The sequence below is a fragment of the Corvus brachyrhynchos genome, unplaced genomic scaffold (assembly GCF_000691975.1).
Source record: "Corvus brachyrhynchos isolate BGI_N302 unplaced genomic scaffold, ASM69197v1 scaffold239, whole genome shotgun sequence".
NCBI lineage: Eukaryota > Metazoa > Chordata > Aves > Passeriformes > Corvidae > Corvus > Corvus brachyrhynchos.
Genome location: NW_008246057.1, coordinates 9,345,690 through 9,371,762, shown reverse-complemented (window position 1 = coordinate 9,371,762; position 26,073 = coordinate 9,345,690). Strand labels below are relative to the sequence as shown.

The window sequence follows — 26,073 nt, the reverse complement described above, 5'->3', positions numbered from 1 at the left end:
TTGTATTATGCAGGTTTTCTTTCACAGGGAATTAATGAGATCTTTTTTAGAGAAAGGGGAGGCATGGGATGGAAGAGAGATGAAAGTCATGAGGTGAGCCATTTGTGGCAGAAAGGCAGCAAAGGTCATGGAATGGCAGCCTTCTGTGTGGCTGTGAGAATACATTAACAGAGGGTATTCTCTGCAGGTCTCCTCCGTCCTTACTTCAATATTTTTTTTTATGGTCCATACATTCCTGACTACATGAGGCAGCAGTGGCATAGCTGCCTCCTTTCCTGTCCTGCTGTCAGCAATAATTGCAGCTGGGGACACAGTCCCTGTCCCAGACGCCTGAAAGTCTTAGGACCTAGTTGCTCGCTTCAGTACAACTTCACAAGGAGCTGTTTGCAATTTCAGAACCTATTAGTTGGCTTGTATCAAAAATACAGTATCTTAGTTCTGCCCATACAGTCGGGAAGGGAGAGGACATTTCAAAACCCCTACATAACCTGGGAGTAAATTGCTACCATTTCACATTTTGGCTGTTGTAGAGCAAGGAAACAGGAAATGTGAAGGAGAAGTGGAGGGAGAAGTAGGAAAAAGAAGGACAAAATATAAGTGAGATTTTGTCTCTATAGGTTTGTTTAATGTTTTGAAAGCACCGATATTTTTCACGTTAAACTTTATATCCACATTAACTGCAGGCACTTCTAGCTGAAGCTTTGAAGCCCACAATGTGTAACTACCTGTCAGTCTTTTTTTTTTTTTTTTGAAATGCTGAATGGAACACATTTGCCACTACCACTGTACTGGCTTAGTGGCAGCTGACTGATATTCTTGTTTGCATACTGACATTGGGCTTAGGCTATCTAAAATACATGATTATTTTAGTATCCGTGAGCTGGTTGCACATGCTGAGGAAGCTAACTACTTATGACCCCAACCTTCTGTATGTTTTTCTCACAGCCATGATTTTAAATGCATCATTCCCACTGATATAAGCTGTGCTGTCTCTAGCTTCACCTAAAAAAGTGTGACTACTCCTCTGTAAAGTTATTTAAATGTTTAAGTCACTGTGGAGGCACAGGAGACAGATCAGAAAATAAAGCATGGCTTGTGGATTCAGAGGCTGACTCAGTGATACAGCACTTTTATGATCATGTTACATTGAACAAAAACTGATGATGTATTCACATAAACATGTGGAGAGCAATTATTTTTTAGTATTTTTCAGTGTCTGCTTAAAACCAGAAAACAACATATTTTTATGTCGGTTATAGAGCGATTATGTTGCATATGCAAGAGATATTTTATGTTTAGATTTAGGGGTAAATTAATCTGAGATAATTAACAGTCATTGTACTAAAACCAAAACCACTGATGCTAGTGCCCAGCATGGTGTGCTGGAATAATATCTAAGTGAGGGGATGTTAATTTTTACAGTACAATAACCTGTCATCATCAAGCAAGTGTGTTTTTTTGTCTAATGAGAAGATTAACATGTAGTTTCAGAGCTTCCCATTACTCATCCTCTCACATTTTTTCTTGCTTCCATCTAGTTTTTCTTTATGGTTTCCTTTTGATGCACAAATATGTTGTGATTTGTGTGGTTTAGCAAACAAACCTTACAGCTAGCTCTTAGCAAGTGAAAATCACCAACATGAACTTGCAAAACAGTAACAAAACATTTATAAAGAAGAAACAAATGAACCATTTCCTGAGTTTACTTACTGCTTAACTTAAAATGGCCGTGGGTAGCTGTTTGCTGTTCTCTTGCTTCACTGCCAATAGCTGATATGGTCCATTTCCTGGTATTGGATGGATGTTGTGTGTGCTTTTTTTCAAGACTACTGCATATCTCAATAAAAAGTAGCTTTTTATTTAAATTTAAAATAAATAAAAATTTGGATTTTAAAAAAGAGGAGGAAGATAGATAAGTCTCAGAAGATAAAGCTCACAAACTAAACTTTGCAAGCAAAAACCAAAATCCATGTTATTCCTGTGATGACTTTCTTTCACTTCCATGACATTTATGAGAAGTTTGAAAAAGGGTTTTATTCACTGTAGTTGTAGAAACCCAAATTACATGAAATTACTAGAAAATGTCCCAGGGCAGGGTTCCTGTGGTCCCTCTTTTCTGTCTTGCTTGCCAGTACATGGTGCAGTAAGGGCTGCCTCCGTCAGTGATGAAGTTCTCTGAGTGTTGATCCTTCCTCAGTTCTTTCCCCTCCAATACCTGCTCACACAGACCCTTCTACTGCTGTTAGTTGTTTTTCTCGACAATTTAGGATCTTACAAATTAAGAGGACATCTGTCCACAAGGAAGTTCATGTCTCCTCCAGTGGAAGGAGTCAGTGGGTACTTGAAAGGGTGTTGAGGTCTGCAGATAAGAACTCAAAACTGTGAACCTGTGTTTCGAGCATGAATTGCATTTTTGGGTTTTTTCTTTCTTTTTTTTTGGTCTTCCTCTTAACAGTTACGTGTAATGGGGAATTTTCACACGTTTTGGATGAATGTGACCCAGTGAAGGAAAGAAACTTGTGCTGCAGTGAAAGAAACAAAAATAGAATCCTGGAACAATATGGAGGAACACCAGACCCAGTGTCACTGTCATATATGCTGTGTACAGCATTCTGTCCAAGTTTTGGTATAGTGTGTCCAGCCAGTCAAACTTCTGATGATGTAAAGGTAACAGCCTCACAAGCTGAGACACTGAATTACATAAAAAAAGAAAATCGGAAAAGTTAGTCTTCTGGTTTTTGCACCTAACCCCTAATCAGTTGCTTAGATTGCATATACCTAATTAAGTTGGCCAGCTATAATGCTTGTGAAAGACTTTGTAGACAATCAAAATCTTGTGGTTATCCAGAGTGATGGGGATGGAATGTTGTCTGACATGGGTAACCTACAGCAGATGGGAATGTTGCTGGAGACACAAGACTGGCTCCACATACAACCAGCTTTGGGTCATGCCTTCATGCTGCATCTGCTACACCTGAGCTGGCTCCAGGAATGAAGAGAACTCATAGACTGAACACTGCATTCAAGATGAACTTTTTCCAGGCACTGCAGATAGTGCTGTGCCCAACTAGTAAGCCCTCTCCAAGCCCAAAGTGTTAGGAATTTCAGGGACTGGCTGTAGTTCAAGCTGATCCCAGGAAGGATTCTTCCTGCATTGGGTACTGGAGTTTACTAAATAGGATACAAGTTGGCTCGATGTGTGGTTTGTAAGATCAGGCTTCTACAAACAGCCTTCCAGCTGTTGAAGCAAATTTGATCCCAAAGACTAAGTAGCCATAGGGGAATAGTGTGCTTCTAGTTCCAAAGTCCCTGAGGGGTCTGAGCAGGCTGCACACATGAATGCCTGTCTGTCCAGTTTTACTGCTCTGCAACCAAAGAGGATAAACTCCATGGATACTAGGGAAATTACTGTCTGTACAGCCGTAGTTATAAGCATCAGCTTCCAAAATCCATGTCCCATCAAAAGTTAAAAAGCTATCTTGAGACTGTTAAAATCCCATGCTTCTGGCTCTTGAATTTTTGGATTGCAGTGGCTTCCTATGTTCAAACTTTTCTCTGAAATCTTAAGAACTGGGAAAATGTGCTAATAAATAAAAATTGATACTTCATCTAGTGGAACTTCAATAGAATTATTAAATATTGGAGTTGACAACACTAAAAAGGTGAGTCTAATTTAAGCAATGATTGAAAATCACACTAAATGAAAGTCTCTAATCTGTATGAAAATGATGCCATCCCAGCAGAGTAATGGCTTTTTATCCTTGATCTTGAAAAGGAGAGACAGCAAAAAATGTGTCATAACTCTAATGGGTTCTGGGTCAAGAATGATCATATCTGAAAAAGCCATTGCTACGATTGTTACAAAGTTGTTTCTTGTTAACTAAAAAGATAGTGGTAATTCTATTTCTTTCTAAGTTATGATAGAAAGTCTGTCTAAAGTAGTGTTATGTGGCATTGTGAAAACATTTTATTATGTTTTATTTCAATTATTGAATTGTTTATATCTCAAGACATAAGGTTTACTTTTTCTTTCTGAGGTGGAGGCAGAGGGGAGTGAGCAGGCAGCAGTGTGGCACTTAGTTGCCAGCTGCAGTTAAACCATGACAGAGGGCCTCTAACCCTTTTCGTCCCTGTTAAATCGAGCTAGTTAACAGTATAGATTTGGGTTTTTTTTAAGAAGCTGTTTTCAGTCATTTTAATCATGCTGGTTACAGGCCCCCAAAGAAGGGTTTACAGGTGCCAGGCACAGGTGGGCCCATATTTTTGCTGTGACTGGGACCAGAGATGTCCTCTCCAGGGACTACTCTGAAAGCTGAGCATTCATGGGGAAATCACACAGAAAGGGAAGCAACTCATCTTGCCACCTAATAGTTTACTCAGCGGCTGATGAGGGATTCGGGTGACAAATCAGATTGTAGCTATGATGATGTAATAGCAAGACAGATCTAGTCTAAAAATGTGATCACAGAGGCAGTAGCAGAGATCACATATGCAAGTCATCCTTGAATCTGACCAACAAGACAGTTCAAACAACATGAAACTTATTTTTGAATGCTTTACTGTTAATAACTTGAATTATGATGATAGTAAACCAGGCAAGGAAGGAGATTGAAGGCATTAGCTCTGATTATAATTTGGTGCAGTTAGTTGAGTGTGGAGAAACTCATTTAAACCAAATCAGTCCCTGGCCTGTGCAGCTTCAATTCATGATTTCCTGTTGGAGGTCTCAGGACTCAACTTTTCCCTTTCCCTTTCCTTGTCCTTTTTCTCCTCTCTCCATATGTGATTCCATCTTGGGTCTAAAAAGCTGCTGTCATAAGAATTACTGAAGCTAAAAAGATCGTGCTTTGTACCATCTGAAAGCTTTGCAGCCTTGAGTCATATGGAGGATAAAAAGCAATTCATCTTAAAGATCAGTGGTTTTTACATTTGAACATAGAACTGGGAGGAGAGTGATGTTTATCATGATAACAGGATTTAAAATCTAATTCTTCCTAGCCTTATATAATGTGTACAGTATCTCACAAACTGGTACAAGCATGAGTGGGAAGACCTGGGAATTAGCAGAAAAGATGAGATGTTAAACAGACTGCTGTTTTGAGCAATGTTATTTAGTTACCTGGATAAACATTTCCTTTCCCAAAATAATTGGAAAGCCTATAGACAGTATGCATTGGTGAGACTTGGCAGTGTTCTCCAGTGGCTTTGTTGCCCATGACTAAATGCAGAGCAATTACATCTAATCTTTGTTATATTAAAAGCTAAGCATTGGCTTCTTTTTTACTTCTTTAGGTTTATTTGCGCAACCTTCATGTTGTCCCTGTGGCTGGTTATGTGGAATTTAAGATATTTCTGTTGTCAATTCTTCTCACACTGTTTGTTCCTTGAGCTGCTTCATGTATTTAAGCCACATAGCATCCTCATATCCTGAATAACTCTGACCCTGCCCTACTGTTGGAACAAATTTCTCTGCTGTATCCCTTCCATCCACTCATCAGAGTGATACCAGTCTTCTCCTTCCTATGGATTCTTTCTGCTGCTCAGGAAGTGCCCTTTCTGAGTTGCTCAGCAAAACCACAGCACTCTACACCTTTAAAACTTGCCAGAAGATCAGCTTCTGTGATTCTTGCAAGAAACTAGCTAAGTAATCTGCTTATCTATTTCATTTATCTCATGAGTGACTCCCTCCTTCCATAGTGCCTGCAGGAAACTTGTTGATTAAATCTACTTACTTCTATTCTGTCTTTATTAAATTCTGGGTTGGCCTCATGGAGGTTGGGTGAATTCTAGGAAATCACCTTTCAGATTCCACTGTTCTTCCTGCACCTTTGTTGATTATATCCTTTGTTTCTTCTGATTAGAAACACCACCTTGTCCTGCAGATAAAGGCTTTGCTCTTCACTTGGCTTTTCATGACTTCAGCATAGCACCAAATATGTGTAAGAGTCCACCTATTTGGAGCTGATTGTAGGCTCAGTGTATTAGTTTGGGAGCTACTCCAGGCACGATCAACGTTTTTTGTCTCTAGCAGGTGTGTCCTACAACAATTTGTAGGAGTGTTTAAAACACTGTGCAGAAGTTAATAGCATTTGATGTGACTGATGACTGTTGTCATTCTACTCTTTGCATTTTTCATGTTGTCTAATTTTTGTGTTTGTAACTCCAAAAAAGTTCTGTAAGATAAATGTGTCAGAAGGCTCTTGACCTGTTAGTACTCTCTAGCAAGTACAGATAGTGTTATCCACACTTCAAACTGAGAATTTCCAGGTATTTTAATTGAATACAATTACTTAATAGATAACAGTAACAATTGAAAGAAACTTTTTTCTTCGTAAGAGGAGGTATCAAATAGAATCTTTTTATAATTGTACTATGTAGTGTCATGAAGTAATACATACAGGGATCATTTTTATTCCTGCGCTACATATCAGACATCAGTTATTTGTGGCTTGGGCTTGTCATGTCTTTCTAATGCCCAAAAAGAGGGGGTCTCCCTCGCTTGCAAATATTGACTTGTATATTTAGTGTCCTAAATATAGAGTATAAGATGTGCCCATTGTTCACTTGCTGGGAAAGGCATGGCCTTGGTTATATCAACATCCTAATTTGATACCAGTTTGGGGACATTATCGTCTAGCAAGCTAATGTTACATAATAATTAACATTCATAGACACAAAGGCAGTGTTCCTCTAATTAGTAAAGGTTCCAATTTGCTCAGTAAGAACAAACTTCAGTTTGAATCCCCATATTCCCTACAAGCCTTGCCTTGGAGCTGGAGGCTGGAGCTGCACTAATGGAGCTAATTGTCTGGTTACTTTTCCTGCCATTTGGGGAAAGGGTTGCCTGGGGATGAATTCTGAACAGTACCATAAGCATCAGTAATTTGCTGGATGGAAAACAAGGGACCTGAGTTCAAACACTCAGGAGTTACTGCTGACTGGCTCCCTGGTTGCAGTCCCTGAGTATAAGGTGAAAGAGGGTACAGGAAGGGGTAAGAGCCCTCAAGAGAGTACAGGTTCCTTCAGTGAACTGGTTGAGTGCTTTGCTGTAGAACATCCCATCAACGTGGACTTTTTCTTTCCCTCTTCCAGCTCAGCTTATGATACCAAAACAAGACAGAAGGTGGCAGTGAAAAAGCTTTCAAGACCTTTTCAATCACTTATCCATGCCCGGAGGACCTACCGAGAGCTTCGGTTGCTTAAGCACATGAAGCATGAGAACGTAAGTGGAGAGTGAGTTCCTTCCTTTTGGATTTCCATTACAAAAGTTTACAAGATAGGCTTAATTTCAGTTAGGTACAATCTTTTTCAAAAAGTACATGCAACTGTCTATGATGCCTTTTCCTGGTCTTAAAATCAAGAGTCAAACACGGTTAGAAGGTGAAAAGGGATTTTACCTTGGTATTTATTTTAAGGATCCTTAGGTGCACACATCCAGGTTAAATGCACTGAAATGCACACCACAATGCCCCCAAAAGATCTGGTATAACATTATAGGTCTTACTAATTAGCATATGTATCAAAAATTCCCCAATGAGAAGCTTGAATGGGCCCCCCTCCCCAAGGAGCCTTCCCCTGGATGGTTCTATCTTGGTTTACAGAATGGGTTCTGGAGAGGACCTTGGGGTCTGGGGCACACTAACCCCTACCTACGAAGCTTCTCAAATGTTTAGCCTCCTAGCTTGACAAGCAAGTCCAAGAATGTAGGCAAAAAGCACTAAGAATACAGAAGTAGTAAAAAGGTGTAACAGGGGTATAAAAGAAAAGGCAAAAAATCTTCATGGCATCATCTAGCTACCCAAGATACCTGGACCTAGCCATCTTAGGTGTAGTCACTGGACTTCAGAAACTTTCAGTGACAGGCTGCATTTTTATTTTAAAAATACCTAATTAAATCTTGAACATGAGGTTAATGAAACTCAAAACAAGTCATCCTACTCTTCTCTAACTAAAGTAATAAAAGTGTTCTACTCACTACTGTTGAAACATCTTGAAACATCACCCCAGGAAAAAAACCCCACACCTCAAACTTGCTTTTGCTGTATTTGGATTCTGTTGAGAAGTTAAGGGAAGATTAGTCTCATTGCAATTGACAACAGTGTAATAGTTAAATGAAAGACAGTAGACCTTGAGACCCCACATAAATGAGTACCAGTCTAAGTTTATGTGGTAAACAGTTGATTTCAGTGGAGCATCCACTTGCTTAAAGGTAGCTTGATGACTTGAAGCCTGAATAAAATACAGTTGATTGAAAAGTATCCTGGAGAAAGGATAAAAAAGTTAACAAAAACAGACCAAGAAAACTCATGAAAGTGTGCATAATCTACAGTATAGCTATTGTATAAGGCATGTGTCAGCTTTTCTGTAATGAGACATTACTTCTGCCTTTGTTTTTACTCTTTGTAATTAAGATTGTAATTAAGATGGCTGAGGTGATACCTTTATAGACCATTTTATCATTTTTCAGTATGACCATATGTCATGTTTTTGTAAGTTTCATCCCAAAATGCTGAGCACTGTCAGTACAAATTCCATGTTGCTTTACAGGTTTGTAAAAATAAAATGTCACTTCCTTCGCCTTCTTTCACCTGACAGGTTATAGGACTGCTAGATGTTTTTACACCTGCAACGTCAATAGAAAACTTTAATGAAGTGTAAGTAAAATTTTTTAAATCATTCTGACTAGTTACTAAGTAATTTAATACCATTCTGGTTTTAAAAAGGAAGACCATACATTTCTAAAAGACTTGCAGCCACAGTCAGCTTTGTAAAAATCTTTTTTCAACTTTCCCACAAAAGAGGAGGCAGGGAGATGGGCCTCATTTTTGTACTTTTCTAAATGATAATTTAAATTATTTAAATTAGATTAAAGTTATACAGTAAATGATTTAATGTTGCATAAATGCCAACAAACTTTAAACTTTTCCAGTTCAATTGTGTGTTTATAACCTGTAGATTATTTTTTCATTGATAGATGGTAGAGTTCAGGGATGTAGGAAAGTATTCTGTTAGTTAACTGAGACAAGGTAAACTTAGGCTGGAGTCTTGGCTAACCTAAAACTAGGTATATTTTGGTGTGACTCAAGCATACAATTTATGCTGAGTTCCTTTTGGTTTACATAATTGTACAAGCACTTAGGTAAACAATTTAGCAGAAGAAATAATAATTAATATGTTTTTGTCTCCACGGAAATTAGTGACCAAACCCCTTTGACTCTGGGGCAAAATTACACAAATGGAAATTGGGTATGAGAGATGCATACTTTTGCCCCAGCAGCGTATTTGGAAAAGAATCAATGTTTCTGCAAAATTTGTCAAAAAATAAAACTTCCAGTGGGAACAGGGAGGGAAGTTACACAAAACACTCTTTATTTCTACCACTCTAATATTACCCTCCATCATCCGATATTCCAGGGCCTTGCAGGTCCTATAGTTTTGGTGCCTCAGGCTGCCACTTCGATGTTGGGTGAGGCTTCCTCTTCATCAAAAAATATGTTGCATGTATCACTGCTGTAGTGTGTCACGGAGAAAACAGAGATAAAAGATTCTAATATACTGTAAGGACTTTTCTTTTTCATTATATTAAGTCTCATACCAGTGATGGCATTATTAGAGCTCATGGCTGATTTAAAGGATATAAAATGTGTTACTAGACAGTGGAAAAGGAACCTACATGGCCTGTGTAGATACTTTTCTAGAAGATTTATGTTCTGCCATTCTGTGGTTTTTTTCTCACTGTTTTACTCTCACAGATATCTTGTGACAAATTTAATGGGTGCTGACCTGAATAACATTGTGAAGTGCCAGAAGTTAACAGACGATCATATACAGTTTCTCATCTATCAGTTACTTCGAGGTCTTAAGGTACTGTCTGAGTCCAGGAATCTAAATGTTGTAGTAATGAGTCAGCAATCTAAATCTTGTAGTAAGGACTGGTTGGTTGCAATGAGAGTACTTAAACACTTTTTTTTTTAATATCTTAAAAGTGCACAAATAGCAGCAATAATTTCAGAAATTATCAGGTAATTTTCTAACCAGAAATAAACCCCCAAGCCTACCAATGTTTACATGCACAATACACGTGATACTCCCCTTGAACATTAACTTTAGATCAGTGTCTATTTCAGGTCCTACTGCAGGACAATAATATGCTATATAATGTTTAAAAAATTCTGAAGAATGTGAAATGGATAAAGAACAATATGGAAAGTAACTCACATTTGTGCTTTGAAAGACATGAGCCACTTTGAAAAACCACAGTCCTGATTTTTGTAGAGAGTGTCACATGGGTGAAGAGATAACCAAGTTAGTTGGGTCCCTTGTGAAATGTCTGGAAGTAGAAATTCATCCCAGCAATGTACAATGCTGCACACAGTCACTTAGGATTTACTCTGCCTGTGAAGTCATTGTTTCCTTCAATCATACCAGTTAAAATTTATACTCTTAAATAACACAGGCGACGGGCAATGAATCTACAGCAAAATTTTCTTCCAAAAGAATCAAAATATGGGTCATTTTGCTGATATTTAACATACAAGTGTCTATAAACAGGGGAAGGTGGAGGTAATGCTTCCCATTACTAGGTGCTAAGCTTTTTCTCAGACCAGTATGGATTTTCCCAAGATACCAGCAAACAGAAAAGAGAGGTCAGCAGCTTTACTAGCTAACTTAACAGTAATTGATATTTTAGGCACAGAAAATAATTATATGTTTGAAAGCAAGCCATGGTAAATACTGGCTCTGAAATATACTTACTACATGACTTTCAGCAAGTCACCTTGTGCCTGAGACAGTAATTCTTATTCATGCATGCAGATTCCATCACTTTAAGTACAGATTTTAGTGAATAAAAATTGCAAAACTGAACCCTTAATTGCTTTGTCTCATTTATGTGAGTTAATAGCTTGGTTAGGAAGATGGATTCTGGCATTAATTATCCTCCTTGTGGTTTTGAATATAAGTCTATGTTGTGTCAAAGCTAAATAATAGTAAGAACTGTGCTCTAAGTGAATATTAATTTCAGAAATGCACTCAGGTGCATTTCTGGCTCTGTTTGAAAGGGGAGGGGTTGCTGGTGGCTCCTCTCTTCTGGAATTGAAATTCTCATGTCTCATTAGTCAAAGAACATTTGATCATGTATATGACTGCTTGGTGGCACCGGGAGGGGCTCCTGTGGTTGTCTCAGCAGAGCGGGGACACAGCTCCTGTTGCAAGCAGTGTTTTGGTTTCCTGTTCATTCAGCTGCTTACAGCTGCTGTGAGGAGCACTGAGAGGTGACCCTGCCTTCTGGTAAACATGAAGAATGCCCTTGTGTTCTCTTTGGGTTTTCCCAATTGCTGTACAGGTTTTGTGTATAATTCCTTCTCCTAAAAAAGGTGGAATCACGTCTAGAGAATAGAAGGTTTCCAAGGTCTGGCCGATCCTGGTTGATAAGATCATAGGTAAACTTGCTGTTAATCCTAACTAGAGAACAATAGGCAATGACAGAGTAAGCTTTTCTCAGTTTTTGATTTTAAAGGTTTTATGTAAAATAGCAGAGACACGAAATAGCCACTGAAATACTGCTTTGAAAGTGGACTTGCAGTAATGCTGTGGGTATTTTAGGTGGGTATTTTGGTCACTAACCTGTCCCAGAGTGCAAGTGTGGCTGCTTTCATCCACATCAGTGTTCACAGTATGGGAAGGTAACTTACATCACGTAGGAGTCAACCATGCTGCTCCCTAGGCCACTGATTGCACTAGCCACTAGCTGATCAACATGGACATCCAGAGAAGGCTGGAACAAATTCCAAATTGGTAGGAGACTTTAAACAGAAGAATCACTGTGAGTGCTGCCTTTCATGATAGAATCTAGTCTTCATGGTTACCTTTCTTGAAATACCCAGTTCTGGATAAGACAAAACAGGGAGGTTTTGACGTTTGACATACCTCTGAAAACATGGGATGACGTAAGTATTTTCTGTTTATAAAACAGTCAGTCTCAGAAGTAAATAATAAGACAAGTGGCTTTGACCTCCTTCACCTCTAACTTCAAATTTTACCTTTTTTTTTTCTTTTTTTTTTTCTTCACAGTATATTCACTCAGCTGGAATCATCCATCGGGTGAGTTCAGTCTTTGAGGTAATGAAAATGAATGTAGTGTGTCCCTCTGTGCATCAAATGTGTTGCTAAGACATAGTTACAATATATTTTAAAAGGTTGAAATAAGTACTTGACTCTCTGTGTTCTGCTACAGGACCTGAAGCCCAGTAACCTAGCCGTAAATGAAGACTGTGAATTGAGGGTAGGTATCATGCTGTCGTAGCAAAGAGTGTTGTGAAAACTCTCAAGATGACAGTTTCCTAAAAAAACATTAATTACCATTTTTATGTCTCATTCCATTCATTTCAACTGTTTGCTACTTGCTCATTTCTGTGAACATGTGTTTTCTCCCAAATGTTAATTTAGTATGAATGCAAATATCTTTGCAAAATCCCTCTGTACCGCACAGATGGTACATAGATAATAGTTTGGCCCCTGCATGAGTACTTAATGGAGTTTATCTTGAGAGTCTGACCTGTGATATGTATCTGCATCAGCCATGTATAGGTGAAGCCTTGTAACAACTTTCATTTTTGTATCTATAGAACATACAAGCTAAATTAAATAATGACGGCGAAAAATATATCATTATTACCAGTTACAGGCAGTAAGACAAACAAACAAACAAATAAAACTCAACCAACCAAAAAGAATCCTGTAATCCTTGTTTCTCAAATGCTATTTTGATGTACACATCTATATAAATACATCTCTTGGTGTATCTGTGTGATATGATACTAGATAATAAGTATGAGACTCTGGAGAAGGAAAAGATGTCTTGTAGCTTTCTAAGCCTTTAAGCTTAAGAATGAGAAGTTAAACATTTCTCCATGACAGCCAGAAACATCTTTATTCCTGTTTCTAAGACTCTGATGTAATCACTTTATTCCAGCTGCAAAGGATTTAAGAAAAGACTCCAAATACTACAAGATCAGCAAAAAATCACAGTAATGAATAAGAGCAGTGCAGTTAGGTTCTTGCACTAATCCGGATCTGTGGTGAGAAACTGTAGTTCCTGTTTGATTTAGTGACACTTGCAGATGCTCAGCAAGTTTCATGATTATCTCTTTAATGTCTTCATGCATGTATGTTCAGCATCTGTGGAATTTTGTGGGTCATCTGTGTTTGATCATGTACTCTAAAATGTGTGCTATATTTTTGTACTGTAAGTAAAGGAGACTTTTACTGGTTTTTTTATATTATTATGAAATCTGTGCACCTCTCTGTCTAGCATTTTTTACTCTGCTTTCTGCTTTGTTTATATTTATAGCTTTACTTCCTCAAAGTATTTTCAACAGAACAAACTAGTGGATATTTCCAAGTACTAACAAAAAGGAAATAGAAGCAAAGAGAAGGAAAGTGTGTGTGTGCATACATTTGATAGAAGGGATCAGCTGTTAAGGAAAAATATTGCTAAAACCCTTATAAAAATAAGGGCACATTTGAGTTTCATGCCATTATTTGTGCCTTGTTTGCCTCATGCATTTTTCGTCTCTTACTTAAGAAATAAATTATGCTTTTAAACAATATTGGAAGTAAAGATGTTAATTATTTATATCTTAATATTTTTCTTCAGGCTTTGTGTATCTTTTAATTGGATTATAACTGAAGAATTTTGAATTACACTCTTGAAATTTTCTTATTCCCTATGAAAAGGATTAGCCATCAGCTTAATAAATAATCCTGGATCTCATCACAGGAGATACTCAATGATCTTATTCACACTTCTATGTGAAGAGATGATTAACAGCACTGGGGCTCAGATGGTACCCTTTCACAGCAGTCTCTCTTAGAGCTAGGGTCCGTAACTGGTGGGACATAGACTAACCAGAAAACAGAATAGAAAGCAAAGAAATGAGCTGGGAAAATTCAACTGAAGTAACTTCTCGTCAGTGTAAACTTAGCAAGGGAAAGCATCTGGAGGGGAACACTTTGCAATCAAGCCTCTGTGTACATAAACAGAGCTCCTTTGTTTGTTTTGGTGGGCAAGTTCTATTGAAAACAAATGGGGTGTGATTTACATTCGCATTGTTACACAGGATATACATTTCTCTCCTAGTGGCATCGGGATAATGTGTGACTTGAGTAAATGCTTGGACGTAAGAAAATTAGACAACAGAAATTCTGCAGATTTGTGATCAGCTCGTTTGGTCTTTAAATGGCCACTGGCACTTGCTGTTGGCGTTTTACACAAATACTCCCAGTTGATAATAATATTTCATTTTTTTATAGCAACAGTGTTTATTTTTAGTAAATGAATGTCAGTGGAAAATTGAACTCAAGGTGAAATATAAAGTCTGTCTTGGAGAACAAAGTGCCAGGTTCATTGCAGTGGAAATATCTTTATGCAGCAACAGAGGCTGCAGGGATACAGCAGGAAGAGCAGATGAGCTCCTCTGCAGAGTGCTGCTGTTTTACTTCACCAAGAGTGAGGGACTATGGAAGACTCAGAAATGAGTAATGGGAAAATCAGGACCTATAATAAAAGTGAAAGGGGATTTTTTTTAAATCACTATTTTATTTTTATTCTGTAGATTTTAGACTTTGGTTTAGCTCGTCAAACTGATGATGAAATGACTGGATATGTTGCAACAAGATGGTACAGAGCTCCAGAAATTATGTTAAACTGGATGCACTACAATCAAACAGGTAAACTGAGAAGACCTGTATTTTGCTACAGCTGGATTTAGTGATAGTTTTAAACCAAGAAGCAGCTGTGTTTAAGGATCTCTTTGATTCATTTGGCACATTTCTGTCTCTGTTTTTCGGCAGTTGACATATGGTCGGTTGGATGTATCATGGCAGAGCTATTGAAAGGAAAGGCTCTATTTCCAGGAAATGATTGTATCCTTAATATAAAACTTAAAATACAACTATAAAAATACTGTCTAACTCTTCCTTTTTTTTCCTAAGGACTTGAGTGTTTCTATGGACATGTTTTTAAACTAACAAACTTGTAAAAGAGTAAACAATTTGCTAATCTTTCAGTTCAGTGTGTATGACGACTGAATATGAGACCCACTGGTAGGATAAAAACCACTAACAGATGTTCCTAAACAACAAAAAGTTACATTTGTTCTTTTTTATCTGTATTTTAAAAATAACCTAGTTACAACAGAGTAGATTTCTTCCATGTGTGGATCTTACTGAAATAACATAGACTAATACTGAAGCTGAGTAAAGGCACATTTTTTCATCAGCTAATACAATTTTAAAAAACAACTGCTTTTAGGCTGGAAGTTCCTAACATGCAAATGAGTTAACTTTTAAATAATAAGTGAATTAATAGGCTTATTGTGTCCTGTTATATTAAAAAAAGCCAGTAGTTCCAGAAATGCCACAGGAGCAACAAAGCCCTCTTTTCTGCAGCACTGTGCTGTGGTCCCTGATGGAGCATCAGGGATTTCCAGTGGCGTTTCCTGTGCTGGCAGGAGCAGAAAAAAGATATTGCTGAGGAGAGCAGTAAAATAATAAAAGAAAACGGAAGAAAAACTCATAATAAGGAGCAAGGAAACAACTGCATCAAGGAGGAAAGCTTTTATTATGAGAAACAAAAGCACATTCTTTCGTACTGAATATTGGCATTTCTTGCTACTCCGAAACCCCTCAAAAAGCAAATACTTCTGCTAATACTAAGCTGTTGCTGGGTGCAAAGCCTCATGACATTAGAATTGCCTGAAATAATCTTAAGAGAGCTGGGACCAAGTCTCCCCACTGGCCTTTCTATTGTGCTCAGCATCATTAGCCTTTATTGTAACCACAGGCAGCCTCCAGGTGTTCATCAGTGGGAGATAACTGTCCTGAGACTGTTTGATTACATGATATGTGGTATTTGAAAAAATCAGTATATCTAGTTTGCAAGAAATAAGATTTTTTTCGTTGTTATAAAATATTGTCTACAATTATATTATTATATCAATTTAAATATAGCTGTAAAATAATCTAGAGTGTTTATGAAAAATGTAATATACTTCACAGGTCCTGTATGACAATGAAAAATTAACATTTTCAAGATTTTTAATCTTGAGACCTATATAAAACAGATTTTTAAAGGTACCAAATGAGAACTTTTCATTTGCCAGTCTTTAGATTAGTAATCTAGCCCTATGAGCTGTATGTTATATTAGACTGATCTTCAGAAATCCCTCAGATTGCTGAAACATAGATGTGCTATTAAGATTAAGCTTAAGAATGTATTAGATTGGGAACTAGGACAGAAAAGCAATATTTTTCATGCAGCTGACATACCTGACAAGTTCATATAGTACAGAAGAGAATTTCATACTCCAGGACTAGGCTTTAGCAGATATGAATTATATCCTTCCATGGGCTATGGTGGAATTGTCTTGCTGAATAGTTTTAAACATCTTAGTTACGTGCATGGAAGCTCATTAATTGTCTAAACCCAGAAGGATCGTGTGCTCTTTATTTCCCTGAAATAATGCAGATATCGATCAACTAAAGAGAATAATGGAAGTTGTGGGCACACCCAGTTCAGAACTTCTGAAGAAGATATCATCAGAACATGTGAGTTCACAGCTTCAGTCAGTTAACTGACTTTCTGTCATTGTTTCTCTAATTGGCATTGTGTCACTGGCTATGTTACACAGACACTCTGATTTGGAAATGAGCAAATGCCTTTAAATTATCTCTGTTTTTTGCTGCTAGAATGACACCATTCAAAAAATAGGCTTTTGGAGGCATCCAGATGCCTTGACTGTCACCTGGAAAAATTTTGATACTTGTTCTCATGTACTGAGTTTTTGCAAAGAGTTAAGAAATTAGTCCTGATGATATTTTAAATTGCTGTTATTCTTATAATTTAAAAAATGCTAACTGGTGCTCAGCTCAGAGCATTACATTGTTGCCATTAAATCTGATGTGTCTGTAATTTGTATGCTTTCCATTGTTGTAAGGTTTCTAAACAGAGATATATCCGAATCAAGTAACACGTGTTCTTGAGTACTCTATTTATATCCCTAATTTGAAAATTGTATTTATTCATCTCTCTAAATGCTTGCATGAGGTCCACTTGTTAATATTCGTAACTAAGAGTGGGCTTTTTAACTTTCCATGTGACGTCTTTAAAATAGTAATCTAGTAAATGAACAATTTCCACTTAATTTCTCTGGTAAAATTGTACTTAAAAGATTCATTGTAAGCAATAATGGTAGATAGCCAGCTGAGGAATGAGATGTAGTATTGTTTGATAAGGGCAGGTGATGGGCACAGTGTCAGAGTTCAGATAAACAACAGCACACAGATACCTCCTGAACTGCAGCTGTTTTCTTAAATCTTTCCTGTATACACCTCAGACTAATACTAAAGGCTATTTCTCAGCTTGTGTATATATTGATGGGTTTCCTTTGACGTTCCTAATGAATACAGTAGCAGGTCAAGTAAGCAGGAGTAGCAGGAGAGGCAGAACAACCCTGTATTTCTGGAAGGTACGAGCATAATGAAACCCCATCATCACAGGCCAATCACAGTCCCAGAGCTTTTGGGTACCCAGCACCTGGGAATGGCTGGGGCAGGAGGCTAACTAAGCATCCATCCTTTTGCCAGGGACTACATCAACCAACAAATCTCAGACTGTGCTATCCTAAGCATAGGTCCTTGTATAGTCTCATAGGGCCTTTTGTAGCCTTTATGTTTTATTAAGATCCTACAGGTTTTGCTGTAACACATTCTCAGTAGTGTATACAAATGTGTTATTTACCCACAACTAGTGAGCTTTCTGACTGTGAGATTAACACCTTAAATACTTACTGGAAATACTATCTGCTTTGTTCTTTTAATTTCTTTGTTTCAGAGTATACCTCAGTGAGCTACAGGAATCCTGAAACTGTTTTATTTGGGCTAATTATTCCTTTAGAGCACAGGCAGAACACAAAAACCAGGTTAATGAACAGGTCACCTCTGGGCTGCTGCTGCCTGATTAGGGGCACAATGTCAAAGGAGATGCATACCTTGCTTGGAGATAATTGCCAGTTGCAGGGAAGTTCCTTCATTCTGGTTCTACTTTACCGTGTAGTTTGGCCTTATTGTTTAGGTATTTCTTAATGCAGCTTGCAGCCATGGACAATTTTCAACATTCCTGTAACAGCAATGTCAGAGATTTGCTGAAATGCCAAGCCTATTTTTGGTTATAAGTAGAGGATTAACGAATTGGAAATGAAAAGATCAACCTCATTGGATGTTCCAGCACAAGTTACTGAGGTGTCAGTTTTTCATGTTAATAGGAGTTTAAATGGTAATTGCATTTCAGAATAATTTAAACATTGGGATTCTCTTGGTTCGGTTTCTGTGGTGAGTATATAAGTGGAGGGGACAGGCTGGTAAGTGCACTTTGTTAGGTCTGTGTTGTTTTCAAAGGATTTCTGGGCGAGGTTGGACCTAATTTTCACTGCATCTTGTTCAATCGTGTTAGGATTAGTTGTTGATTAATGATTAGTTGTTGATTAGATGTTGATAGGTGCCCATACAGAAACAAATAATCAATAAATCCACAGATGTTTGTTACCAGATAAATCTACCTCATTTTTTCCCTAGTCCATAGCTTCCATGAAAGAACATATGATAGCTCTCTTTTGCTCTTTTGTTCTTTTATATATATATATATATATGTGTGTGTGTATATATATACACATACATATGTGTATCTATATATATATATATGTCCTGGAAGACTTAACTCTCATAGGAGCTGCACACCCTGACCTTCTAGGAGGTGTTGCCTGCCTTTATGAGCCTTAGGGGTATAAAAGCCTGTGTTTAACTAGTTTTTAAACTTCTCACTAGTTTTAACTTCTCTGCTTGACTGGCTACAGCTGTTCAGAAGAAATCATCGTTTTAAGAAAGCCTTGCTGTCTACCCCAATAATAAAAAGGGAAAATACTAATATCATTTTGACGGCTTGGGGACATACTACATAAAGGCTTTCTTCTTTTAGTAAGAAATGTGTCACTAATGGCAGTCTAGAGTTTTGATAGAATATGCTTACATCTTAGAAAAAGCAGAAAAAATAAATATATCTGCCTCATTAAACTAGAACACATCTTGAAAGGAGGCTGTGTTATGTAATGATTTAACATATCTTTATATCAATTCATTAATGCTGCAGAAATTAAGATGAAAGGACAATGTAGGGAACAGATCAGTTTCCCAAGTGCAGTCGCAGGATTGCACCGATGATAATGTCATAGTATTTTATAGTCACTTTGTGACAGTGCAGAAGATAACTCCATATTTCTCATTCTGATATCTCTCTTGGAGTCATAGAGCTGCTTAGTATGAAGCACTTTATTTCCTTTGCTGTTCTCCATAGGCCAAGGATGCTTAGTTAGCCTTCTCCAGGTAGTCTCCTTCTAACAGGACTGCTAAATGTGGAAAGACATCTGTGTAACACAAACATGTTTTAAAAGGGTTCAGGTTTGTCCAAAGACCACCTGGGGTTTTTTATGGATTTAGGGAGTAGCCATTTGCTTCTTTTTTGACAGTTGCTTTTCAGAATTTCCTGTTGTGTCTGATCCCAGTATTCAATCTCTTCTCTTGCCAACCAATCTACCTCAGCCTAAAAATTCGTCGCTCGTGTAATGTCAGGCTGACATTTGTGGATCCTATATCTGGGCAGGCTTTTGCTAGATGAGTTTGTATGGCAGCCGGTGTGGGGTCAGTAGCTCTGACCGAGGAAGCTGTGACCAGTCCGGAGAGATGGTCCCGAAAGGAATCGCCTTCCCGAGGCCTGGTGTCTTCCCTCAGCTGCTGGCTGGAGGGCCCGTGCTGAGGCTGTCAGCTCTTTAGTGATTGTCAGCTCGTGATTCCAGCTCAGCTCTGCGGGGCAGCCTCCAGGCCAGACCAGGGAGAGAGAGACGAGAGGCCCATGTGGCTGGTTCCGCACGAGGCAGCTTTATTAGTCCCTACTCCGGCGAAGGGGAGGCCAGGGACGAGCTCTCTCTGCCCTTTATAGGGACACAGGGGGTGGGTATCAGAGGGTAAAGGCCAATGGGTTAAAAAGGATCTGCATAGGGTCTCCCAGAGGATTCTGGGTTTGTTTTCTTCTCGCCATAACAAAAGTAGCTCCCTTTCCAGGGGAGTTCTGCTGGGAGGTTTAGGCACTCTCCTTATCTCAGCAGACATCCCTCCAGGGCGGGGGCTGGGTGTACCCCACAAGTTTGGATGAACTTTTCACAGCCACAGTGCAAAGGCAAGCTCTAAATTCTGTTAAACATCTGGAAATCTGTTCCTATGGAGTATCAGAATTTGTTTTTTGTTCAGTGAACTAAACCAGAGTTTAGTTCTCACCAGAGAAGAGAGAGGAGGGAAGGCTGCAGATTGAATTATACCACTTTGCTGAGGGTAACTGAAGGATGATTTAGGCTGCAGTTTCTGATTGAACATTACATGCATGTGTTCCCTAGGGATATACTGCAATAAACCAGTAAGCACAGGGCAAAACTAAAGTGCTAACACAAAAGCCTTAGACCAAAATACACCTGCTTAAAACTCTCTTGCTTATTATTATACTCCAGTATACAGGAGAGAGTGTTTGAAACAAAGTCATACCTTGAGGTTTTATGTAAAGAGGATTTCCCATGTACAAGAAACATAAAAAATATGTCTGGTTTTTTAGAGCTGATGTGGTTACTGTTGAGCAAAATTTAACCCTCTGGATGTGGTATGTATATTGACTTATTTCTAGGCAAGAAAATACATCGAATCTCTTCCACATATGCCTCAACAGGATTTGAAAGCAGTGTTTCGTGGTGCCAATCCATTAGGTAAGAAAGTCAGACTGACAGATAAAATTTTTCACTAACATATGAACTCCTTGAGTTCCTTGCTGTATGATCCCATATAATAATAATCAGACCAGTGAAAAGAGCTTTGCTTAACCTTTCATCCTGAGACTGTTTTCCCTTCATGAAGCCTGTGTCTTTTTGTTTCTGGTGGAAATTACAGGAACCTCCTAAAGGGAAATGGTCCATGGATGAAAAGCAAAAGCCAGCTATACATAGCAGAAATAAATAAAAATATCAAGGGGTCTAGATTAGAGACATCACTTCTGGCTCAAGAAGGCCATGAGCTGTAAATTGCTGGCAAGTAGAAGAATATACCAGGAAGTATAGCTGTTTGAATGACCCTTTTGAGTATTATTTCCTGGGAATATATGAGCCATTGTTGGACACAGGATACTGGGCTAAGGCAGACCTTTGATCTGATCCTCTACAATTGTTTTTCTGTCTAATCAAATGGTTCTGCCTGTGCAAAAGAGGTGTTTCTGTGAACTTCTTGTGACATGACAAAGGAGACACTTGAGTCATCAGAATCATCTCACTGCAGTACCTGGTCAGTTCCATCAAGTGTACATTACAGGGAAATATTGTGAGTTAAATTGCTTTGAATTCATTTTGTGGTTTAATACCAATTTTATTCTTACAAATACAAGTTGTTTGGAATGCTTTCATATTAAAAAATGGGATTTATTTGCCTGAAGTACATGAGAGCATGCTACATATTAATAGCATAAAGGCAAATTAATGCCAATACTTACATGAAAGCAGTAAAAAAAGTAGCATTTTAAATAGTTATGATAAAATTCCATTAAAAATTAATTTCAGCCATACAAGTATCTCTCATTTCTAGTATACTTCAAATGTCAACTTCAAACATATTTTGTTTATGCTGGGTCCTGTGAAGTTTCTTTGGGGTTTTCATCTGATCATTTCATTGGTGCAGCTTACTAGAAGTGTAATCCCACATTTTATTCACAAGTTACTTAGCTTGGTCCCGATCAGTGCAAACTCAAGCACATGATGCACAACACAGGGTATTACCTTACAAGTACACATGGATCTGTTTAGAAATAAGTCCTTGGATATCTGAAGAGGTCAATCAGATCTCAAATCGACTATAGTGAACCTTTGTGCATGCCACAAGCAAAACAGAAGCTTCCTCCAGCTCTCTTTTGTACTCACAGTACAAAATCTTCAAAACTTACTTGTTATGTTGTCTAAATTTTGTCAGTAATATTATGTTTAAGGTGAGTGAGAATAGGTTGTGTGTAAACAGTTGCCTTTTCTTTTTTTTCCTCATGGTCTCTTCTGGCTTTGGACCACATTTCTCTTTTTCCCTTAGCTGTAGATCTGCTTGAGCAGATGCTGATATTGGACAGCGATAAAAGGATCACTGCCTCGGCAGCACTCGCGCATCCCTACTTTGTTCAGTACCACGATCCGGATGATGAGCCTGAGGCCGAGCTGTACGACGAGTCCATAGAGAACAAGGAGCGAACCGTAGATGAATGGAAAGGTATCAGAATTGCATGCAGTAGTGAACACATGTAGCAGAAGAAAGCCTTACTTTAATAACAGTTTCCCTCCACTGCTAGCCAGAGGAATTTGAACTTTTAAGCCTCAGGCAAACACAATAAGTTCATATGTGTGCTCGTGGGAGTGGACGGGTAGAAAGGCTTATGTTTCCTCTCTGGATTTTGCCCACACCCCCCATTCTGTCAGTAGTTTCCCTGTACCAGTAAAAGCTTAACTAAAAGTTTATGCTAGTTACCAGGTAATCACACACTCTGTTTTGCTTTTAGCTTTCTAGGTCAGATCCCCAGCTGAAGTAACTGTCTTGGGGCAAATGACACTACTTGGGATTCTGGTCTAGCTCTGTTCAGAATCAGAAAGTAGTATTATCCACATAGATGTGTATTTTGTTAACATGTCTTTAGACATCAAAGGAATTGGGATTCATAACTAAACCATGCTATTGGTCCTGTTTGAAATGATAGTTGATGATTTTACTTGAGAGTGACACCGCAAAACCCTTCTTTGATAAATACTGCAACAACCTTCCATGCTTGCAACATGATCATATTGCACTGCAGTATCACGGAAGTAAGGTGGCTCAACATTAAACTGCAAGTACACTGAAAAGTACAGTCCAATTTCATCACTGTCTAATGAGGACATAAAATTCTAAAAATTCCTTACTAGAGATTTTAAATTTAGAATAATGTTGTAGAAAACTGATTGTTTCTGTTTATCAATAAAGACTTTCCTTGGCTTAAGATGAAATATGTCTTCTATAAAATAAATGTTCTTTTGTTTCTATTTGCATTTTCTTTAACTTCTACTCTGAAAAGATTTGATAAAAATGTATTGTCATAGTGGTTAGGTTTATGATGAAGAATACTGACTTCTCATGGCTTCCTCATGCCCGTCCACTTGTGCCATGTTTTATCCAGGGCATTACAGGGGAGAAAGCAGACTGTTTACAGCAAATGTAACTTAAAGATATTAGTGGGGTCATGGCTCTCTCTACAATAAATCAACCTCCTAGAGCCCTGGAAATGCTTTTCTAGAAACTGTGTCTGCACAAACAAGGAGGATTGACTGGCATAGCTTACCCCTTACACATGCTCTCCTCTGCAGAACCTGGCAGCCTGCAGCACCACCCATACATCATCTTTCTTGAGAGCTATGTTCATTTGCTGCTGTACTTAGGAGTGAATGATTTTTTTTCTGCTGCTTTTTCAGTTGCCCAAGTATTTAACAGGAAAGTTTAACAATTTCTGAGTCATGAAGCTGATTTCTCTTTGTGATGAAACTCCGTTGAAATTATTTCAGGAACAATCTTAGCTTAACATCTTAACACTTTCTAAACTGAAATGAGGACATGAAGGTGAATTCTCTTGGAAGGACAGTATCATATTATTTATCATTACATTTATCATGTATCATTTTTTACATAATTGACCTTGATGGAACTACAGGTCAAATTTGTTCTTTATTCAGGTTTAAAAAAAGGCCTGAGACAAAAATCTCAAAACTGGCACAGCTGGTTTGCTACTTTTCCTTCTTCCTTCTGGTCATATTTTTATCTTGGGGAATAATTTTTTTTTATTTTTAAGTACAGCATGTGCCACTTTTAAGTAAGTTGACATAAAATGTTTGTAGTGTTGATGAAATATTGACCCAATTTCTCAAGATGCTGGTGGCATGTTTCTGCTCTTTTTCTGTTCAAGTTAAAAATCAGTGGTGCCTGATCTCAAGGGACTGAGCACCAAAGTAAAATGAGATTTCAGACACTTTGTCTTATACATTATGCACTTCAGAGTTTTCTTGGCCTTGCACACTGCTGAGGCTTGCAGCCCAAGCTCATCGATTTCTTACTGACATGTTTAATCAGTTAGAAAATATTTCAAAATTTTAGAGGCTGAGTGTATGCTATTCAGAGTTATGTCCAAGGCAGAAAACAGGACATAACTGTTAGCATGAAAAGATAAAGGGTTATTCCCAAAGCAGGGTAAAATAGCAAGTAACCCATGTTTCTAGCTATTGATGAATATAGAACTTCTTGATGAAAGCTGTTACACGCTTCTAAGACAAAAAGAAAATTTTTTTCAGAGAACTGTAAAATTAAGTTAGCTACAGTAAAACATTTAAAAAACAAACCAAAACAAAAACCAGGATCACAAGGCATTAGCACAGAATTGCAAATGATATATAATTGAAGGCAACTGACTGAGAGATGATAAAGAATGTTCTCCACAGTTAAAAGTGTACATTTAAAAACCTATCGAGGTACTTTTAAAGATTCCATTTTCCATTACGTTTTGTCCTTTATTACATCATTTTGGCAAGTCATCTGACAGCATAATTGATGTTTTCATTTCAGGGCCCATGTGTTTTAGTAATGAGTTAAAGGGGACAGTCATGTTGTACAATAACAGTATTTGTGAGTCTGATTTGTAATCTGAGGTTAAGAGGAGGATTCCTAGTGAATTCAGTCTGGTTTTGGATCTGGATGCTAAAAAGGCTGGAAATACAAACTACGAGTCACATGTATCTGTAGAACTGTTTTGTCTGGAATATTTTTCTTCTGAAGAGAATATCACCTAATTCTTCTCTCTTCCTTACACCCCCTCTACAGAACTTACCTATGAGGAAGTGAATAGCTTTAAACCACCTGACTTAAAAATGGACAGCCTGGAGATAGAACAGTGAAGACAGGCAGCTCTGTCTTGCCTTGCTGCACTATGAAGACTGTTAAAATACAACCATACAATTTAACCTGTGGTCAGATGTAGATTTTACTATCCAAAGATGTTGGAGGAGATGTGGAAAAACAGATGCATTAAACAGAAGCCAGATGTTGTCTGTTTGGGGGGGGGGGGGGGGGGCATTGTAAAATGAATGTATTCCCAACTCACAAAGGGTGGTAAAGAACTGCTTCATTCTGACAAAATTATGCACTGAGTTCTGTCAAGCTGTGTGTTCTGCATGTTTCATTTTATCAGTTGTATTGCCAAAATAAAGGTGACCTTTTAAATTAATTTTTAAATTGTACATTTAAAGCATGAATGTATACAAACATAAACAAGAAGTCCATACAAGCAATCCTTTTTTTTTTTTTTTTGTGGCATTTTATCTGTCCGTTTTCGTACTATTTATAGTTAGTGCCTTTAAGAAGAGGGGGCGTGGTAGTGAGATAGACAGAATATGCATATGTAGTCATATCTGTGGTAGTCTTACACATTTACTGGATGTCTCTCAAGCAATCTTAACACCAGTTGAAAGTCAGTAAAAATAAATCTTTCTCTTCTCTTGACATTCAAGTGTCTGTTTTCATTATTTTCCCCATGTATTTTTTAATCTGCACAACACCCATTTGTGAGACAATTTTACTTCCCGATGGTATTCCTAACGGTGCCACTTGCTGGACTGTTGGTGATTTTGCCTGGGTTTACAGGAAGGTGCCTTGAAGGTACTGTGGCAGAGCTCTGTAGACTTCTGCAAGCTTTAGCAAAGGCTGTCACAGATGGCAGTGCAGGAGTGCTCAGTTCAGTTCACAGCTTTGAATTAAATATTCCGCATTGTCTTATTTTCCTTCACATAATCCTTGGGAAAGTGACTAATAATTGCCATTGGAAGACATGACAAAACAAGATTTAAGAATTCGACACATTCTCATTGGAGGGGGTTTTTT

The 26,073-nt window shown here is 38.0% G+C and overlaps 1 protein-coding gene across 3 annotated transcripts; it reads left to right on the top strand.

Annotated features, from left to right (window-relative positions):
- Positions 1 to 2,097: 2,097 nt before the first annotated feature.
- Positions 2,098 to 25,697, top strand: LOC103623448 (mitogen-activated protein kinase 11). 3 transcript variants are annotated; one of them, XM_017746019.1, is made up of 12 exons: positions 2,112 to 2,667; positions 7,093 to 7,222; positions 8,596 to 8,654; positions 9,753 to 9,864; positions 12,073 to 12,102; positions 12,236 to 12,283; positions 14,616 to 14,730; positions 14,854 to 14,925; positions 16,529 to 16,608; positions 20,783 to 20,861; positions 22,219 to 22,392; positions 25,018 to 25,697. In XM_017746019.1, exons 2-12 carry the CDS (start codon positions 7,208 to 7,210, stop codon positions 25,089 to 25,091), a joined length of 858 nt encoding a protein of 285 aa, XP_017601508.1. In that variant the 5' UTR covers positions 2,112 to 2,667; positions 7,093 to 7,207; the 3' UTR covers positions 25,092 to 25,697. The 3 variants fall into 3 exon arrangements, with proteins under 3 accessions (XP_017601509.1, XP_017601508.1, XP_017601510.1); XM_017746020.1 differs by lacking the exon at positions 14,854 to 14,925 and having other exon boundaries at positions 2,098 to 2,667; XM_017746021.1 differs by lacking the exon at positions 2,112 to 2,667 and having other exon boundaries at positions 6,908 to 7,222.
- Positions 25,698 to 26,073: the final 376 nt, after the last annotated feature.

What these genes read in the sequence shown, in the direction of transcription:
- LOC103623448 (XM_017746019.1), top strand. An exon ending in AGTTACTTCGAGGTCTTAAG is followed by an intron (nt 9,865 to 12,072) that starts GTACTGTCTGAG and finishes TTTTCTTCACAG; the next exon opens with TATATTCACTCAGCTGGAAT. An exon ending in AGAAGATATCATCAGAACAT is followed by an intron (nt 16,609 to 20,782) that starts GTGAGTTCACAG and finishes ACTTATTTCTAG; the next exon opens with GCAAGAAAATACATCGAATC.